At 42.8% G+C, this 21,804-nt stretch overlaps 1 protein-coding gene across 2 annotated transcripts in view; it reads right to left on the bottom strand.

The window, feature by feature from the left end:
* TRIM24 (tripartite motif containing 24) overlaps positions 1 to 11,680 on the bottom strand; it is a 49,288-nt gene extending 37,608 nt beyond the window's left edge. The window contains exon 1 of one of the 2 annotated variants that reach the window (XM_048500712.1): positions 10,743 to 11,680. In XM_048500712.1, the coding sequence (XP_048356669.1) occupies positions 10,743 to 11,070 (328 nt within the window). In that variant the 5' untranslated portion in view covers positions 11,071 to 11,680. Of the gene's footprint in view, positions 1 to 10,234; positions 10,313 to 10,742 lie in introns of those variants that run through there. The other variant, XM_048500713.1, reaches the window with a different exon arrangement.
* Between the last annotated feature and the right edge of the window lie 10,124 nt (positions 11,681 to 21,804).

Below are 21,804 nucleotides of genomic sequence, written 5' to 3'. Positions count from 1 at the left end.
AACACGGCAATTTAACCTAAATAATGAGGTTTTAGTTTAGAAAAAACGGTTGGCTCCAAGGTGCGCGTTACTCGGGAGTAAGCTTGGTGGTAGTCAATGGCTTTGCTTTGAAGCAACCATGCAATGCTTCGAATGGGTGAATCACGACCCTAGGAGGGTTTACTCAGAAGCAAGCCCCATTGCCAGCAACCGAGCTTACTCCCAGGTAAAGGATTGCGCTTTTGTTCTTTGCATGAAAATCAGTGGGGTTTAACAGTGCTTAACAGGGTTGCCTACACTGCTTCCCCAAAACCTGGTCTGAGGTTTAATGCTGATAATCGAGCTCAGCGGCCCAGGCCAGCCTAGATGTGGGGGGGGGGGCACTCTGTTTGCGCATGCCCACAGAAAGGGCTCTGAGTGCCACCTCTGGCACCCGTGCCATAGGTTCGCCACCACTGTCCTAGTGGAACAATATAAATCTCTCTGAGTTTTTTCCAGTTTATATAGAAAATCATAAAAGTATATAACCGAGAAAAAGGCAAATGTTTTTTCCAGTGAAAGCAATCAGAAGTAATAATGAAACAGATTAAAATAAAACAAAAATAACAATAACAATAATGAAACAAAACTATACAAAACAACCCAATAATTAAATATTCCCTTTCAGAATTAATAACAAAAAAGAAACAACACAAATTCCCATGCACAAATTAATTGTAATTTTCACCAGCCCATCTTCAACAATCAGGAGTGGTCCTCATCCACCTTGAATGGACTGATCTCTGAGTGATCATTACTTCAAACTGTCCTCTGTAACATTACCTGGTCCCACACTTCAGTTATTTGTAACTTGATAAGTATAAGTATAAAGTTAGGGAGAAGCAGTGGCATAGGAGGTTAAGAGGTCATGTATCTAATCTGGAGGAACCGGGTTTGATTCTCCGCTCTGAGCTGTGGAGGCTTATCTGGGGAATTCAGATTAGCCTGTACACTCCCACACACGCCAGCTGGGTGACCTTGGGCTAGTCACAGCTTCTCGGAGCTCTCTCAGGCCCACCCACCTAAGGGTGTTTGTTGTGATGGGGGAAGGGCAAGGAGATTGTAAGCCCCTTTGAGTCTCCTACAGGAGAGAAAGGGGGGATATAAATCCAAACTCCTCTTCTTCTTCTATAAATAACTGCAGTGGATTTCATTCATCTTCTTAGGCATATATAAAACACAAATTCTTAGCAGAGCACACTAGACATAGATAACTATAAATGCAAATGTTTTAGATGTGTTGGTATACATGGGATGTTTTTTGTGTTTTATGTTTTGTGTTTTATGTTTTAATGTTATGATGCTGTGTATGAGGAGATTGTGAAGGCCTATAGCCAAAACAATAAACTTACTACTACTACTACTACTACTACTACTACTACTACTACTACTACTACTACTACTACTACTGTGATGTTAAGGTCAAAAGACTCCATTTTAAGTCTCTGCACATGGTATAGCTAGATACCAATAGATAAGTGTCTTCCACTAAAAAGCAAATAGTTAAAATTTGATGGCTAGAAGATAAACTGTAAAGGGATAATTGGGAGAAAATCCAATTAGAGTATGAGCATTATACCAAAGGAAAGGAATGTGAGTATATAATCTGTAAGACCCAATCACAGAAATAATGATTTCATGTACAAACAATTGGGGGGGGGGAGGGTATTTAATTTATGCAAGCTTTTTCTATAAAAGAAGGCTTTATATAATTTGCTTTGGAATGCTAGTCCTTCATATCTAATTCCTTTTCTTAAGCAATAAAGTTGTGTTATACTTCTACTCTCATTTTTACCCATGGTCTCTTAATTGGGTGGGATCCACAATGTACGTTTGTACAACAATGTGATGAAGTTAGCTCTGACTCATGAAAGTTTATACTGGGATATGTTTTTGTTAGTCTTTAAGATGCCACTGAACTCCTATTTAATTTGGTTGCAACATGATATGGCTAACACTCTAGAATATAAATACTCCAGTTTCTAAAAGGACAGGGTTGGATCCCAAGAACTGGGATCCGTTTGCAAAAGAAGATACAACAAATCGCCTTATTATTTAAAGTAAAACATATATATTTTCCCACACCAATACCTCTAACACTCCTGAGACTCATGATTGTCTCTTGTTGATTTTATGTCCCATGTATATGATGGTTGAGGAATCTACCAAAGATACTTTATAAGAGTCACTAATTCTGGATATCTTTGTGCCTGTGTTTCTATAAAAAAAAGTCAAAAATATTTGGCAGAAGAGAGGTTGCTAAAAGGTAAAACTTTGTAGAAAGGTTTTATTTGTCTCCTCTTAGGGGATGGTACATATGAGGTTAAAAAAAATAATTAAATCAATTTGGCTTGTAACCGAAAAACAACGATGAGGAACTGCTTATAGATACATGCAAGAGGTATTTCAAGATGTAGCTAAGGTGGTTCTCCCACTAGTAAATACATCTGCTGACACATCTGTTATATACTGAGTTCGATTTCTCTTGGCAGTCACTGCTCCGTGTCATACACATAAGCTTCTTCAAACAATAGTTCTTAATTAAGAAAACACAGGAACATATACACACTTTCCCAGTTTACTTCTTTAAATTGGCTAGGGATCACTATTTTCCTTAGCGAGCTATTTGCCATAAAATATTTTGGGATCACCCTCTCTACAATAGAGTTATTTTCCTTTGTAATTGGTTATGGATCCTGCTTGATCCTAAAACTGATGCGCATTCCCCTCTCCCAAGGAGAATGGTTTATCGACAGCTTACAACTCACTAAGCTGTCTCTCATACTCAACTGACAGAGTATTCTGTCCCCTTCTACAGTCAGTTCTAAACTGTCAGTCCTCAACAGTCAGTTTTCAACTGTCATCCTTAGCAGTCCATTCAAACTTCTTGTCAATCATGGGGTTCTGTGGCCAGGACAACTACTTAGAATGCAGTTGGGCATCACAGAAGGATTTCTTATCTATCCATCCAGCTGTTGTACCCAAACCTTGAAAAGCTGCTCTTGAGGATCAGGAGCCTCTCACAGACAGCTGGCATGGGCAGAACCCACAACTTTATAGCATGCAGCAAAAATATGCTATTTTTAGGCAGCAAACTGACAAGACAACCAATGGGGAGAATTATTCGGTCTCACCAGATACCAGGAAGTAGAAAAGAAAAAGGCTGAGCAGGGTGTGAAAGAAATAAGCACTCCACTCAGCATCAATGTACACTGGTGATGATGCTAGGGGAGAACAAGAGAAACAAGTGAAAGATGGAGGCTGCTGGGGACAGTTGGAAGTGACAGTGTGAAAAATACAACTGTTGGGAACGGCTGTATGAGAAAGAAAATTATAAATAATTACTGGGGGAGGGGTTGGACAAAGAGAAAATAACACACAAAGCCGTAAAGCAACAAATAAAAATGAAAATACTAAGCTTCAGTCCCAAGTTACAGTGAATGTATTTACAATCCATGTACAGTATAAAATTGATTGTCTTCATACATGCATTGAGTAATTCTCACATTTCATTCAATGCACGTAGAGCTCAACATGTGATTGAAATCCCATATTTATCCAAGTATCCCTGGTTTCAATTGTAAAGTGAACCCATGATGGCTTGTCTTTACAAACAGGTGCATTCACATATATGCAAGAGCTAGATTTTCAGATATCTGACGTATCTAATGACGGGGGTTTTGGCCCTCAAATACTTATACGCTCCAAATCTGGTTGGTCTCTAAGGTGCTACTGGACTTGAATTGAGCTCTTGAATCTACTGAAAACCAACTTGGCTACCCTTTGAAACTGTCTTCATGAAATAATGTAAGCTGAATGATCATCCCCTGTAATATGAAAGCACGTCAATAGTCCATCTAAAGAAAGAAGCAAATCAATAAATGTAACTGTCAACATTCGTTTACAAGGGGATCTAGTCAGGACAATAGTAATTATTTAAATGTAAAAGAAATTACAGGCAAGTAAAAAGACATTTATGCAAAAAGAAATTCAGTGCATTGAAAAAAAAATGTTGACCAAAGTGCTTAAATATAAGAGGATCAACGCACAATGTAGGAAGTTAATAAAACAGTGAAAGAAAGAAGGACATAAAAATTGGATTTAGAAGGTTCTTATCCTCAGCACAAAAGTTGAAGCATATAAAGCAAAGATGACCTGGGGGGGAGAGGGGGGGATGAAGCCCTTAAGTTCAACAAATACTGAGTAATGCTTGTCCAATAAGGAATGAAAAGATGAATTTGCAGGAAGGATAGTTAGCTGAAAAAATGATATTTGAAAGTGTCCTGTCAAATAAAAGAAACTTATTTACATATGTGTGGTTCAAAGTGGAATCATATAATGTAATCTCTAATCTGTTTTCTTCTCCCACCTCACCATCATGATCATTACATCATTAAACTTTGAAGGTTATTTGGATGTTTAGCTACAAAACCCCTGGCTCCCAGTGTCTGAGGATTTCATCATTTGTTTTGATACTGGGAACAGATCCCCTGCAATGGCATGAGTTTACACTACATGGTTTCCTAATTCAGAAAACAGCTGATCATGGCAAAACCACCTACCGTATGTCTCTAAAGAACAACGTGCACTAGACTGACCAATGTTTCAAATCAAAAGAATTTGCTGTTGAATATACAGTTAAAAGCAGTTGGAGGTACAAACGGGACAGACTCAAAATATACTAACAGCCCAATCCTGAGGGGGAAGGGAGGCAAGCAGTTTTTGGAGCTGGAGCACGGTTGCACAAGCATGTTTGCCTACCCTGTCAGCATAAAGTGGCACTTGTGCCAGTGGGGAGATGGCTGCGCGGGGTTCTCTGTAAACAAGCATCAGCTTTGGGCAGACACAGTATAACTGTTATAAATTTGAATTTATGAAGGTACTGATTTATGAAAATACCGTGAAAGTATTGACCCACATCTATTACTTTGGAAGAATGCATGTCCCTCTTCAAGATAGTACACAACAACAATGTTGCAACAGTTCACCTGAACTAGCAGGACAAAGAATGAAACAAAGGGGGAGATTTAAAAGTGTCCACACCCAGCTGATAGGGTGTGGACACTTTAATTCCTGCATTATCTTCAATGGCTGAATGGAAATGGATTTTAGCATGAGTGGCTAGGATTGCTAACTTCAAAGCGAAGACAGCTAGAAGGAGCCCCATCAGCCCCTACCAGCATGGCCAATTGGCCTTGCTGACAGAGGCTGATGGGAATTGTAGTTCCTGAACATCTGGAGAGCCGCAGGTTCCCTACCCCTGGCTTTAGCACATATCTGCCTGGAGAGGAGAGAGGGGAATGTCACATTAAAAGTAGCCCTGGGCCAGGAGCCATGTTTTTTGGGTTACCTTTATGATTTCTTAGGCAATGGGCTGTTTGAGATTCTTGAAGGCAAGAAATGCTTGGTATTAAAAGTGAGAACCTGAGATCAGACTGCTGACAACATAAAAGCTGACCCACTGGCAAATGACCACATTCCCCAGAGGGCTGGACACTCCCTTGACAATAGTTACATTCTTTGGCTTCCTGACAACTCATCAGCATTCAGGCCATGATGAATGAACCAGGTTTGAAGAAATGTACCGTCATTTCCTTCTAGGAATATCCAGGAATCTGCTTTACAAGGCAGAATTCCCCAGAAAACTAATCGCAAGTGAGGCCAAGCCCCTTAGCACCACCTTGCCTTCGTCTGACCAGGGGAACTAATCACCCCAGTTTGATATTTCTAATATTTCCCCATATATTTAAAAGTACTTAATCATGCCTATGTTTGGAATTCTTACTGCCTTCCACTCCCATAATATTCAAACTGGATTTAAAGTGTCTAGCAAGAACCCAGTCCTCTTACAGCAGAAACACTATCACTTTCTCAATGTGACTAAAGGTGAATAACAGCCACCTCTCAGCTTCCAAAACCTTTCCAGCTGGTTTCTGGATTCTACCTAATTACCACAATCTTATGCTTGGTCTGCTTTCTTGCAGAAATCACAGAGTCTACAAAGCTCCCAACTCACTAGAACCTCCTTCTTTCATCTGATTTCTTTGCAGACTAGGATAGATATATTTTTTTGCTTACGATCTTGATTTAACCCCTTTTATTTTCGAACTCACACTGCACCATACAGAGAGCTGGCATCTTGCTCCTCTCTGCCATTCAGGCCCCCATATATGGAAGACTAGAACCGCTAGCCTAACAGATTCCTCTTTCCCCCACATTTAAACTTTTAACTTAAAGGTGTCTCCTGTTCCAAACTGTAGATTTGGTCAATTTTTGGTTGTTGCATTGTTAGTCTGAAGAAGGAATGTGCTATTTTTGTGTTCCAACTTTGCATTTGCTAATATTTACTTATGTCCCCGCATTCTTGTCATCAAATCCCTCAATAACCTTCATATATTCCTTTTAAAATCACTTTTCTGTCACCTTTTCCCTAATGAAAACTTGATACTCTCACCGTGAGAGTATCAAGTTTTCATTAGGGAACTCACAGCTTTCTCTTCAGGTAAATGATCCAGCATAGTGTAGTGGTTAAGAGTGGTGGATTTCCTCACTGCTATGTATGAAGCCTGCTGGGTGACCTTGGTTCAGTCTCAGTTCTCTCAGAACACTTTCAGCCCCACCTATCTCACAAGGTATCCTTTGTGGGGAGAGGAAGGGAAGGAGTTTATAAGCTGCCTTGAGACTCCTTACATTTGAGAAAAATGGGAGTATAAATCCAAACTTCTCTTCTTTCCTGCTTAAACACCCAAGTTAATTCCCCATGTTAATCTGAATGTAAGTGCACATGTTTGAACGGTTATGGTAACAGGAAGACAGCTCAGCAGGGATGTATTGCCATAGAATTCAGCCTCTGCAGCTGCCATTTTCTCCATGGGAACTGACCTCTGTTGTCTAAACACTGACTGCAATTCTGGGATGACTCCAGGTGCCATCTTGAGGTTGGTATCCCTAATGAGTATCAATGTTCTCATAATGTTGTGATAGATTTCAGGTGTGAAAAACATACTGAAAAATAGTTGTGATTTGTGGAGCTGTTGAAGGGGTACAACAACTGTCTATGGCTTATGGACAAGTCTCCAACAACAACAGAATATGGTCAACCAGGAAATTACTACACTATGTGACTTACAGCCCTATCTGGGGGAGGGGCACAAATCCCCCTCTGGAGCTGGTGTACCCTTGTGCCAGCATGGGTGCCCACCCTGCCAACGCAAGAGACAAATGCACTGGCGAGAGGGGTCACTTACCTGGCCAGCCAAGCGCCCCACCACTCCATGGCACCCAACCCAGAAGCCACCGATCATCCCCAGCCCCACCAGCACAAAACATTGTGCCAGTATGGCCGGAGGCATACCAGGGGCAGGCCAGGAGATGTAGCCAACCAAAGACAAATGCAGATGTAGGCCAACTAAGGGGTTCTCCAGCTGTATAATAGATACATAACAGCATGCTATAGTGGTTGAGAGCAGTAGTCTCTTATCTGGTGAATTGGGGTTGATTCCCCACTCCTCCACATGAAGCCTCCTGAGTAACCTTGGGCTAGTCACAGTTCTTTCAGAACTCTCTTAGTCCCACCTATCTCAAAAGGTGTCTGTTGTGGAGAGGGGAAGGGAAGGTTGTTGTAAGCTGCTTTGAGACCTTTAAGGTGGAGAAAAACTGGGACATAAAAACCAACTCTTCTCATTCACTCTTTTGCACCATTGTCTCACCCTGCTCTCCCCACTAATTCTTTGTCAAGATCAGGGACATGTTTAGTTTTTTTCTTATGAACTCAATGAGCTACATTCTCTGGTAGTGGTGCTACATTTATTACTATATCAATCACTCCAGGAACCTGTAGAAGAGTGAGGTTAAAGGAGCAAGACATCAAAAGAAATCAAATACTGTGAAAAAGTTTAGATCACAGAGATTAATATAACTTGGCCACATTTTAATGCCTACCTTCCCCAAAATATCTCAGCAAGGTTTTCAAAGGTCACCAGAAGGTGAGTACCCAAGACTGTCTCAGTCAAGACAGATAAGTAGTTTAAAAATTCTTGAAAAGCTACTGAGACATTTGTGGACTGGAAAAGAAGACTACTGGGGGAGGGGGTGTTACCACAATGGCAGACAGTCTAGCCTTCAGTGCTACATAGCTATGATGTTGAAGAAATGTCACATCAGAGACTGAATGATTTGCATTCCAATAAGAACAGAAAAACGAGTTATGTGGTTTGGCCAAAGCTGCCTCCAGTCTCAAAGAGAAGTCTTGAAGACTATAGTAAACTAGCAGCAAAGTTCATTGTGAGGGAGATGCAATGGGCCTTAGCAAAGGCGGGGGGAGGGGGACAAGCATTTCTCCCCACAGTGGGTTTTACTGGGTCCTTAGTGGCCCCTCCCCCTTCCGGCATGATGCTTCCCATCTACCTGGTCCTGAGTTTGTGGCTTGGGGTGGGAAGGGGGTGGGAACGTGTGGCCTGGGGAGTGTGGAAAGGTGAGGCTAATAGTTTTTGCTTTGTTACAAATACAGTCCACAGTAATTTTTAATTTTTTTTATTAAAACACAGCTCTTCCATTCTTAACATTGACTAAATTCATAAATTAAAGCATCAGTGTGTGTTACTTAGAGCAATTACGTGAGTCCATAAAAGTATCCTACCTGAAAGATAAGTAGATCACAAGCAACGCCCCATCCATCCAACTATTTATGTTCACAGCTTTTAAAATCATCTCATAATCATAGCTGTCTCACTGGATAAAGGTACACATTCTTGGCTAACCAATTATTTTAAACTTCAAGCACCATACAACATTATCTACAGTTGAATATCCTCTCAAAATGTAGGCAATTTGTGCTACTTATCCTGTCTATCTCGAATAGTCTATCCCAAATAGTAATTACAGGTTTCTCATATTGGCCCTTAACCAATCCACTGCATCTTTGAACTACTTTCTTGAGATTCTCAGCCGCTTCTGCACTTGGGCCTCAACAAATTGTATCTATTAATAATGGGTTAGGCACCTTTTAATCTACATAATGTAATCTAAAGAAGGCAATATGACTGTTTTCCTCCTTTGCTTCTTGTCCCACTCCAAGGCTGTTCTGGGTCTCTAAACTCCTTTTGGTATGTTTCACTGACAAGTCAGGCTAACTCTGTTTCTGTGTTCATAAACAAACATCTTCCATTACCTTTCTGATCAATTTCAGGAAGTGTTCCCCTTATATTTCTGGCCATATGCGCGTCAACATGCACACAGCAATAATTTCAGACAAACTTGTAACATGCATTTTAGCCTGTCATTATGAACTTAATCAAGGTGGCTCGACAGTTTAAAAGTGCTGTATCCACTTTTTAAAACTGCATGCATCTGTCTCAAAAAGTTGTTTTGACAGTAAGCGGTTACAAGAATGCAAGACTTTTCCATCACACAAACGATACCACAGTTTCTCTTTAAAATCACGTTAGATTACATATGCCATGGAAGAAATTAAGAACAGTTTTGGATGTTTCTAGAAACTGAAAGAACAAAAAAAGAATACACACCACTCAAAGAAACAACACACTTCCTCTCTTTCCCCTACCAAGAAGCCACAAATTTAGTTGTCATGAAGAAAAAATACAACACCCACAAATATCCATACCTTAGCATTTTTAAAAAGTGGCACTAAATTAGCAAAAATCTGGAAGAGGGGTATTCTGAAGAAAGAATGGTCCTTCAAAGGACTTGCATGACATTCCATGACGCAACTCACCAAACCAAGCCTTTGCTTCAGTAATCCCTAGATTAGAATATGACACAGGGACAGTCCAGAGACCCCACAAGCCCCATTTTTCTTTTGGAATACCGATTTAGTAGCCACAGGATCTTCAGGAGTATTGTAGGTAACAGCCTAGGCCAGAAGACAATATGCTTGATGGACAGTCATTAATGATCTGTGGCTCACAGGCCAGCTATTAGCTGGGACTTCCTGCCTCACATGTATTTCACCACAGGATGCTGTGTGTAAACAATGGGTGGTGCAGCCATTCTTGGTTTCCTTGCAACAGTCAGGATCATAACATTCTGCATTTAAAGTCCCACATCTTCCTTTCAGAGCAGCATTCACCCAAGCTCTGCAGAGAGAGGGCGAGCCTTCCTTTTTGCAACTGAGTTTTACGGTCAGAGACACTTCTAGACATATGCCAAACCCTATTAATTTTTCACAAGGGCGCTTTGGGTGCAGATCCGTGCCTACCTGTTCCCTTTCCCTGTTGCATCTCAGCTCTCGTCTCTCTACCTATACTTTCTGCTTGCGAGGAAGCAGTTTCCCAACTATCACAACCTCATGCCTCTCCTGCTGTACCCTCAAGTCAGCCCCACCGCGATCCATGAAGCTGTTTTTCCCTGGAAAGTGTGTCTCTGGTCGTGTAGCTTGGAATATCTGTCTGGCAACGAGGGCTTAACTCCAGTCCAGATATAAACTTCTCCACGCCACCACCACCACCACCACCGGACAAAAGAATACCTTCTCCCTCCACGCTTTCCCTGCCCACATTTCTGGAATTGGGAGGAGGGGGCGGGTTCCACGACAAAGAGAGAGCCCCCCTGGCAAGCTTCGGCCCCTTTGTCAATGCAGCCCCCGGCAGGGGCTCCCTGCTTGCATTGTGCGCGCAGCAGGCACAGACCCTTCCCCGCCGCCCTCTCCCACCCGGCTCCGGGGTTCAGCCGGGCGCCCTCCCTCCGCGGCCCCGGCGGCGACTCACCCGGGTTGCAGTGCAGCGGCGAGGGCGGCGCGGAGCCCGGCGAGGCCGGGGCCGGCTGGAGGAGCGGCGGCGGCGGCGGCGGCAGGGGGGCGTCTTTGGGGGCCCCGCTGCCGGGCGAGGGGTCGGCGGGCGGCGGCAGGATGAGGTAGCGGTGCGGCGGGGGCAGGCAGCGCAGGCATAGCGAGTGCAGGCAAGGCAGCAGCTTGGGCTGCCGGCTCTGGATGTGCTGGCCGCACGCCCCGCAAGCGTCCAACAGGTTGAGCGGCGCCTCGCCGTTGGTCCGGTCGGCGGGGCCTTGCCGGCTTTCCGCCTCGTTTTCCCCACCCATGGCGACGGGGTCGGCGGGGGCAGCCCGAGCGCGCACGGCCTCTCCCCTGCCCCAGGGCCGGGCAAGGCAGGAAGGAGGCGGGCGGCTGCCGCGGCACTCCCTGCGGGGCGGAGAGGAGCCGGAGCTGCTGCGCGCTCACTTGGCACCGGAGGGGGCCGGCCAGGCGGCTCAGCGGCGGTTCGAAGGGGCTGGCCCGGCCGGGCGCGCGAAGGGGCTGGGAGAGGATTGGCAGGGAGGCGGCTGGCCGGCTCCCGTCCGCGGAATCCCAGCTCCGGCCAGTCTCGGTTGCACAGAGCCCACCCCCCAGTCCGTGGAGCGGGTCCCGCTGCTGCGAGGGTGGGACTTGGGGTACGCGGGAAGGCTGCGGAGCGCAGGCGCTGAGCTCAGCTGCAGCTGCTGTTCTCTGCCGTGGTTTTGCCCGGGCCACGGCCATTCCCCGCACGGCTGGGGTAAGGCTGCTGCCGCTTGGAAAGCCAGTGGGCTGAAGCCTCTCCCTGCTCTTCTTGGGCCATTCAGTGGCTTTTTTTGTAGCCGAGCGTGCGGCTCCTTTAAATCCCGGGCTGTGCTACGGCAAATGCCCGAAATGCCTATTATTGGAAACAATGCGAACAGCCAGAAGGCTTGCCGGAGCTAATGAGAGTCGTGAATGGCAGTTGACTTGAAGGGGCTCCGTTGAGATGCATTGGAGTACCGAGAAGGGTGCCAATGAATTGCGGAACGGATTTATAGGAACACGGGAATGGGTCGAAGATGGGTTCTGCTTAGGTCTCGAATGACAGTTCCTGGCTGGGAGTAGAGTTGTGCCCAATATTTTATTACCAAATATTACGCCAACAAAGAGAGTTCCTTGTAACTTTGTTTGCAAATAGAGGGGAGCTGTCCTTACATGGGCAAACTCTGCTTGCTTGATACATACACAGCATTTTTATTCTCTTTCCCCAAATCCACCACACCCCTCTGTTCTCCTATTCGTAGTAAATGAAAAATGTGTTTTCTACTAGGACAAAAGAGATGAGTCATGAGGCTTTCTGTGAGGCTCCATAAGATAAGAACTGACTGAAGCTTGTTAGTATCGAATATATAGGCTAAAGGGCAAAAGTTATGCAAGCAGTGTTAACTGAGCATGCTTAATAAGCTAATGCATATTAACTTCTGCTCTGATGACAGCCTTCATTTTAATGCACATACTAAACGGGTGAGGGCACATATCAAGGAGCAACATGTAAATAGGCGGACTGGAACGTTGTAACTCCAATTATCCATAGCCAATGGGAGAATGGAGAGGGTGTGGTGGAATCAGGAAAAGGGAATAAAAATGCTGTGTATGTAATGAACCAGTGGAGTTTACCCTTGTGAGGTTGGATCCCCTTTATTTGCAAATAAAGCTAATTAGAACTCTCTCCTGGTGGCGTGATATTTGGTAACAAAATATTGGGCACCACAATTGCGAGCTCGTCCGGGATCCTCTTCTCTCTGTCTTTATCCTGCAGCGGATTGACTTGGGTGTACCCTCAGTGCTTTGTCAATAGTCGACTCGACCTGCCGTAAGGACAAAGGATTTATATGGGTGAACGGACATACTCATAATTTTATCTGCCACAGGACACTGAATCAACTCCAGAAGATTAATGCGAATCCAGAAGGACCTGGGGACTCTTCACCAAAGGACAACAGTCTAATTTGTGTTGTGGTTCTTTCTTGGTACCAATGCATTCTTCCAGTGTACAAACTAAACCAGAGCTGTTGGTTCCATTCTCTGGCCATTTTTGTTTTTCCTTCAATTTATATTTTGGCCAGACGCTCAAACACAGCCTAGCAAATTCCTCTGGCTACACACCAAAAGGGACATCCTAAGTGGACCACTATTCCAAAACCAACTGAAGAGGGACCCTTTTGGTAAATTCTCACAGGTCCCCCTGACCTCATATTTGCCTTCTATACTTCCCATTATATCCCAGAACATGTCAGGATACTCACATCAATCCCCAATCCATGTCTTCTTCCTTTAGTTCTCAACTGTGGCAGATAAAATTATGATATGTCCTTTCAGCCATACAATCCCTCATCTCTATGAAAGATTGAGTTGACTATCAGCAAAGGGTGCACCCAAGTCAATTGGCCACAGGGGAAAGAGATAGAGAAGGGAATCCCGTATGAGCCCCCAATTGTCATGCCCAATATTTTATTACCAAATATCTTGCCAACAGAGAGAGTTCCAAGTAACTATTTGCAAATAGAAGGAAGCCATCCTTACATGGGCAGACTCCACTTGCTTGTTACATACACAGCATTTTTATTCCCTTTCCCTGAATCCACCACACCTCTCCATTCTCCATTGGCTAGCCATACTTGGAGTTCCAATTTTCTGGTACGCCTCTTACATACTACTCCTTGATATGTGCTTCACATCCTTACCCGCATAGTATGTGCATTAAATGAAGGTTGTCATCAAAGCAGGAGAAGTTAATATGCATTCGCTCATTAAGCATGCTCAGTTAACACTACTTGCATAACTTTTGCTTTTTAGCCTATATATTCGACTCTAGCTTCGGCCGGTTCTTATCTTATCCAGCCCTACCTAACTACAAACATCCTCATGACTCATATCCTTGCTCCTAGTAGAAAACCCATTTTTCATTTACTACAGAGTGGCAACCCCCAAAGTGAAATGCTTCCCTCCCCCACCTTTTTAAATGCAGCCTGACAATACATGAAGTTTTGTCTATTATTCTTCTGCATGATATTCTGAAACCCTCGCTTCCAGCCACTCAACGATATGGTCAATGAGAGAAATGGCTATCGATCCTTCTATTTATTCTCTTTGGGAATTAGAAGGATCAAAACATGCAATAAATCCTTCCTTGCCTTACTAGGGACAAGATCCACCAGTGGCCAATGAGAGAAATGGAGAAAAAATAGCCACCCACTTTTTGATAATAGAGTTACTGCACCCCAGGAAGCTGTCTTTTAATGAGCACAGTGCTGGTCTATCCATGTCAATGTTGACTTTCCAGTTTCACATCACCGACTATCTGATTCTGATTGAAGTGATTGTTGTAACCTGCCCTGAGCCCTTTGGGATAGGACGGGATAAAAATGCGAAAAAATAAAATAAAAATAGAGATGCTGAGGGTTAAACCTGGGACCTTCTGCATCCAAAAACAGACACTTCATCTGTGAGCCATAGCTTGTCCAAGTTTGTCACCAGGCTTCCCAAGTGATGGGGAAACTTGAATTCATATTTTCCTGCATCCCATGCAGGAATCTATCATCTACACCATGCTGCACATTAATTACTTTTGTGCTCTGCATATGTGGTTCAGACTGTGTTGCAGTACAATATCTTACTTTGCTGAGAACTAGCAGCACAGGTATTGGGCAGCCCAGTGCATAGGGCTCTGATGGACAGGGACAGCACCACTTGCATGCCGCCTCCAGAGGGCTTTCAGCCAGCGTAGAAGGCAGCAGAAACAAACAAACAAACAAAGCCCTGGCCATCTGGAAAGCCCTTCATAGGGCTCAGTGGAGTTATGCTACCCTTTTAAGTGGCATAAGTCCAAGACCCCCAGGTCAGTATTTTTAGCTGAAAAGCCCAGGTGGCTAATGTAGGCTCCACCCCTGGAGACACTCCCCTAGCTCACCCCCAGCTGTGTAAATGACCAGATTTAGTCTGGCACCTCTTCAGGGGTGGGCATTTCCTTGTTAGGCACTGCTGAGCTGTGTGGCACCCAACCATCTCCCAGTTTGCCCTCCCCACCGGCATAAGTGTCAGTTACGCTGGTGGGGTGGGCAGATGTGCTGGTGCAGCCCCATGCTGACTCCATAAGCCCATTCCTCCCCCTTTGGATTGGACTCTTAGGCATCTTATTTTTTTTCCCATCTACCTTGCCCCCGAACAGTTCAACCTGGCGGAAATGTCATTGCACATTTATTTTCCATTTCCACTCTATTCCATGCTTCTGCACGTTTCTTCTTCTTTATATCATTGCAGTTTAGAAGATGAAGAGATGAGGAAATGGCTGGGGGAGGCGGGGGAAATTTGAGCAGCTATTGTAAAACATAAGGAGCAATTTGTAGCCCATTCCCAGCTACATATTTTCATGCAGGCACAGGTCACCACAGCAAAATGGTGCGGTGGAATACAGTCCCTTCTTTGGCTACAGTGCTGCAGGCTGTGGAAACACTCCATCTGTTTTCATAAATGACTCTGAAATTGATTTCTTCCCCACCCTGTTTACTTCATCTGTAATTCTAATGTAAAAACATTGTTTGGGCAGAGTATACATTTGATTTAAAGTTAACTTCTTCATTCTAGCCTACATTTCACTTGCAATGCATTGTTTCTGTGGCTTAAACCTCCTGATAGATTTGAGCTTAAAAGAACTCCAATATCTTACTTTTTTTTTTGCTGTATCTTGTGTCACCTTGAAGGCCAACTAATCTATTATGGTACAAGCCTCCATGGATGAAAGAGTGCTTTGTCTGATGTAGTGAGTATTTCACATAGTTGGCAGAAATACATACACAACCAGGGGATCCACAAGGACTTGCGGTGTGTGTGTGTGTGTAAATAAATTAATTAATGATCCAATCAGAGTGAGCATGGACCACTTGCAAACCAACGAGCCAAGTTAAGACAAATAAAGTCCCGGAACCCATGAGGAGCAATGGTAACTTACTGTAGTGAGCTAACCACTCCTGGTCCCTATTGAGTCCTCAAGTAGACTTAGGTATGTGTGGAACTGGTTTCCCTGTACACAACAGCCTGCTGCCTTTCTTCTTCCCTGACCCTCCTCTTTCTCTCTTTCCCTGCAGAAGTTAATCTTAGGTCATATGGATGCCTACCTTTTCCACCTTCACAGCTAATATCAGCTTCAGGGTAGAGATATTGTGAAAGGCACCATAGCAGTGCTCTAAATGTACCCATTTCTGTTTTTCTGTCAGAAGGACTGATCACAATTTCTTCTCTCAAAATGTGCAACTTGTTGTGAGGCTGTAATCAGATGCTTGTTTACTTGAAAGAAAGCCCCACTGAATCCAGCTTTCAGTTCAATTTGAGTGTAGCATAACAAAAAGTCACGATCAGAGAATATGCTAAATACAACAGTTGCCACATGTTATATTCACAGGAAAAACTGCAGAATAGTGATATTTTTTGTCAACTCCATAATGGAATGTAGCTATTAATCTCAGATGTCTCATTTTCAATCTATTGTTTGGGCAGCTAGAAAATTCTGGTGGGACTGAACAGATGGTATAGCAGAAATGGCCTCATTTAATATGTTATTATTGTTCCAGAAATATTCCAGACTTACACAGTATAAATTTATACATGTGCCTCTCCCAAAGCTGAAACTTCTTTCTCCAATTTCCTAAAATCGTACAAAAACAAGTAGGGCAGATACTGCAATGGTATAATGTGTACAAAATGGACGTCAAGCAGGGCAATCCTGCAGTCCAGCATGAAATGGTTTCTGCTTGGAGAATTAAGGGTTTTTGCTCATTCTCTTTTTGCTTGTCTCAAAGTTCATCAGTGGGTTTTTTAAAGTTCTGTATGTGTTTTGTGCCCTCTAGTGGTCAATTTGATACAGCAGAAGATTAAATCTGGTTTATTTCCCTGCTGATTTATGAGGCAGCTTTTCACTATTCATGAAAACTGGTGTTATATCAAATCAACAACGTGAGGGAGCAAAACACAAGCAGAACTGTTGAAAAAGGAAGGAACAGGAACCTTGAGACAAGCAGAAAGAGAATGCAGAAAGGCCTCTTAGATGGGGAGAGACCATGGCTCAGTGGTAGAGTGTCCACTTGGCATGCAGAAGATCCCAGGTTTGATCCCTGGCAGCTGTCTGAACTCCACTTTTTCCCATCTCTCTCAATCTTGGGGTTTTAAAAAGAATTTTTAACCCCCTAGATTTTTTCACAAACCTGGGATTTTCAGTCCCGTTCATTGCAACCAGGGCTAGAACTGTTTTGTGGATTTATTTAATTTCCCTAAGGGTCATTCCTTGGCTATTAAATGTGATATTATGTCTGTCAACAAGGACCCATTCCCTTGAAATAAATTTTGGTCCAAAAAGGATTACACTAGAACTATTTATTATTAACTTCCTTTATACCCCACCTGTCTCTTCAATGGGGACTCAAAATGGTTTACATTGTTCTTGTCTTTCCATTTTATCCTTGCAACTGCTGTTCTGCCCCCCAAGTGAATGTTAGAGGTTCCCTGTACTTGGCTAGGACAGAATGGGAGAGACACAAGCCAGGTTCAACAGTTCTTATAATAGGTTTATTACTGGAGAGAAACAAGACCCTAACTCCTCCCTTGGGTCTATCTAATTCAGAGTACTTGCTTGTCTTGAGCAGGTTTGAAGCTGAGTAGACTGTGTCTTCTCTTGGTTGCTTTCAAGAAAGTCCACTGTGTCTTGCTTCCTTTCAGCTCTTTCAGTCTTTATAATGTTCTAACTGCTGCTAAACTTAACTTGTGCTCTTTGGACCACCATATAAACATATGGACGTCATGAATATTCCAGTTTCCAACTACCCTTAACACCTCTCTCAGACTGACTGACTAGAACAAAAAAGGGGATTGCTGGGTAAAGAAAGGAAACTGTCTATTGGGAAATGTCTTAAAAGGGCAGGGGCTAACTAAAATACCCTCCCTTAGAAGACTAACGATGAACTAAAACCATGCTAACTATGGGGAAACTAAAGCTTAATAGGGGAAATAACAAAAGCCTCTGTGGGGGCATGACAACTGCCCTGTGAGATAGGTTAGGCTGAGCATGTGTGAATGGTCCAAGGTCAGCCAGTGAGCTTCCAAGGCAGAGTGAAGTTTCAAACCTGGTCTCCCAGATCCTAGTCTGATATACTATCTCACATTGGTGTATCTTGGGTCAGCTTGCTAATACATCCTCAGACAAGGAAGGGATGGAGGAAGTCAGTTCCAGCCCAAGGCTGACAACAGAGGAGAACTTGGAGGCAGAAGTTATAACATAAGTTATGACAGAAGCAGGATCTGTGACACCATGTCCTCAGCCCTGCAGGTCAAAGACTCAAGCTGTGCCTGTAATCTAGTAACCGTCAGGCTTCCCTTTAGGGTCGCAGGAGCTTTTAGAGCAAAGAAGGAAATATTTATGGTATGAAATCCAGGAGAGATGAAGAAGTGCAAGATTGTTGGCTCAGCGTAGATCAATCCCTGACAGTGCTGAGGCAGATGAATTACACCTGGCTGGGAATGCCAAAACAACCTAATTAACTCCATCTGGCTTACATGTCCCAGTCCCACCAACATAATTCCCTATCTAAACTGCCAGCAAAGAGAATTTTATGTGGGAGCAATGTATTGTTATTGTTTGTGTCGGCTTTCATAGCCATGCTATCTGTGGGACTTTCTGCAAACCGAGCTCTTCTAGACAGACCTTGACCACGCCTTTTGAATTTGCCCTCTTCTCTATGCTCAGGACACAATTATCTGTGCTTGACCTTGGACTGCATCCACTGACCACGTCTCCTGTCTCCTGCCATAGTCAATCAGTTGACTTAACTCATGGTGTCAGTCTTTCAGGTGCTTGTTTAATTCTAATGCGCCAGACTATAACATGGCTACTGCTCTGGAAATGGTCTTCAGGAGTTCCATTGTGCTATCACAGCTGATAGTGGGTTGTAGTTGATGTTTTAACTGATTTTGTTGTATTGTATGTTAAATGTTGAAAGCTACCCCTAGTCCCTATTGGGGGGGGGGTGGGGGGGGGTTGGGATTAAATAAATAAATAATGGTAAATCTATGTTTAGTGCCCCTGAAATGCTATCAAAGCTAGTTAATTTTATGAATGAAACTTGCATAAGACTATGTCACACAAACCATTGAAAGTCATGGGGCTTCAGTTTGTCACAGCTTATTTGATCTGTAGGTTTCAATAGGGCATAATCATGACTAGTGGTGAAATCCTATGCAAAGTAACTCCTGTCTAAGTGCATTCATTTCAGTTGGCTTGAATTAGTGTAACTCTGTGTAGGAGTGAACTGAAATTTTAGCTGGTATCAGCTATGCCTGAATTCTTTGCAGGACCACCAGAGTTTGGGGATATATCATTAGTTTATATGATCTGAAAGTATCATTGATGAGACTTTCAAGGTTAAGACTAAGGATGCATATTTGACAATTGGAGCAGAAAGGAATGTCTGCACAATTTTAGTAAATAGTACTATATATGGATGCCTTCTGGCATTTTTATTACAGTTACATTTTTCTTGCCCCTCCTTTATGTTTTCATCTTACCTTGGTAAAAGGTTACTGATTCCAGCTTGTAAAGATCAATAATGCCTTATTTTCAAGATTTTGTCAAGATTGTAGTCCTGTTTTATTTAACTTGCCATTTGAAAAACAAAATCAAATGTTTAGAAAAAAGATTTTTTTAAAAAAAGGACAGTGGTTGGAGTTGGATGGAGGAAAGAGGTAGATGCCTGGAGACAGTTGTCTGACCCCCAAGATTGTCTTTGAAGAACCGAATGCTAGGGGATAAACAATTTATCTCTAACTTACATCTGTGAAGATAACAGAAGTAGGGGTCTACTAGATCACTTATTCCTTTGTTCCTTTGCAAAATAAAAAGTGATTGTCGATTTTTTTGTTTATTTTTCTACCGAAACATTTTATGTTTAGAAGGGCCTAGCATAACTGGCAGGGAACATCTAGTTCATTTATGATTTATTGAAGAGATTTCTCTTCTATTCTCTTGCAATGACTCTTACAACTCTAAAACAATACGAATAAGGAATCTAGCAGAATAAAACCAGCATCATAAAATTAGCAATACAAATGAATAAGAAAAGGTAAAAAAAGCCATATAATAGCAGCCATTTGCTATAGGTAGCAATACTTTACTATCATCATCACCACAGAGGTATGAATGTTTGCTTTGATGAGTTCATGTCCTTGTTCTAGATTTTACTCTACTTGTGCTCATACTGTCTTCCCACCACTTGGTTAATGTTTAATGCTCTGGAAGTCTGGCATCAATTGTGTCAATCACTCAGATTATCTCTGAATTATAAGGATCAAGGAGGGACTTTGACTGGAATACAGCCATATTAGTAGGAATTTCCCCAAGCACTTTCAATTCAACGTATTGTCAAAGGCTGTAGTAGAATAAACTGGCTGTTGTGGGTTTTCTGGGCTGTGTGGCGATAGTCTAGAAGTTTTAGCTGTTAACATTTCACCTTCATCTGTGGCTGGCAGTTTCAGAGGCATTCCACGATATTGTGACATACCTCTGAAGCTGCCAGCCAAACCCTCCTAACCAGCCTTGCATAATACCCTTCCTGACTGGATTAAGTGAACACAAAGATCTTGCCCTGGAGATAGTTCCAATCTCCAGCACTGGATCATACACCCCCCCCCCCGGAAGACAATGAATGTGCTAATGTTCTTGCCTGATCAGTGTTGTACTAATCAAATGCTTCTTCCTCTGACTAATACCTTTAATGACCACCTCATTTACATTGTCATTGTTTTACAACTGTGATTTCATCAGGTAAATTCCCCGTTGGAGGCACTCTCCGAGCTTGGAACATCAAGTTGATGTCTCAACCCATTAGATGTATGACCCAGCTGTTAAGATTGATGTCTGCTTCTTGTCTTTCCCTGGAAAGGCAGGACTCTTCTTTGTCCTGGGAGATTAAGAATCACTCCTCATAACCCTGAAGGTCCATTTTTCCCTATAAGAAGCCCCCACTCCCAGTAGCTAATGTTCAGTATCTTTGGGTACTGTCTGTACTTCCAGTTCCAACACTGACTTTAGGAGTTTAGGGCAAGAGAACAATCTTAATCAATTATGGTTATCCAAGGCCCAGGCCTTGACATCTCTAACACCATGGCTAGATGGATACAGATTTGAATACAATTCTAATGTCATTTATCACACCTGGCATAGAATGAGGATGGTACTAAGGTTACTAATCTTGCCTGTTGACCATCATAATTGCATTTCTGACACTTCGCAAACATCTCCTTCATGTTCAAAATTACATCCCCTGCTATTCAAGCTTCATGCCTGAGATACAAAAGTGTACTGCTAAAATAGAATTAGAAATGATACATGATGATAGGCTTAAATCACTTACTACAGAGAAGGTGAAGGTGCTTATAAAAAAGCTCATTTCTATTCCTGCATTCCCTTCAGTGAAGTTTAGCTTCAGCTCTAGATATGAATTTTCACTTCCTGTTTCAATCTGTTAACTCTGAAAATATTTGCATAATAAATCATTTGCTTCAACACTAATCATATAAAATTAAATCTAAAAGCAGTTTCCACTAGTGTATGCAAATATTTGATAGATTGATGAACAGTTGCCAGGCCCAGAAGTGATGTTACATCTCTCTAGGAAATGCTTGACATTCTGATCTTCTCTTAAGTGATATCAGGTCTCTCTAGGAATCACAAAAAACTCTATGAAAAACCATAGATGTCCAACAATTCTTAGAGAAGCATCACATTACTTCTGGGATTCCCTGACAGCAATTGGTAAAAAAAATATCTTCAGCCAGTTGCAGGGCCAGCTGGGTGGGATAGATGATAAATCTTTGTTAAGAATAGGGTAAGATTGGATTTTAAAAATGGTGACTAGATCCAACTCATCATCTCCACCTAATGATAGCCCACTATCATCTCTATCTAATGGGTCCGTAAAACTATTTGTTCTTGAAAACCAGAGATAAACCTAAGCACTCTT

The sequence above is a fragment of the Sphaerodactylus townsendi genome, linkage group LG06, assembly GCF_021028975.2.
Source record: "Sphaerodactylus townsendi isolate TG3544 linkage group LG06, MPM_Stown_v2.3, whole genome shotgun sequence".
NCBI classification, from domain to species: Eukaryota; Metazoa; Chordata; class Lepidosauria; order Squamata; family Sphaerodactylidae; genus Sphaerodactylus; species Sphaerodactylus townsendi.
The sequence above is the reverse complement of the archived record's forward strand: the minus strand, read 5'-3'. Positions and strand labels throughout refer to the sequence as shown.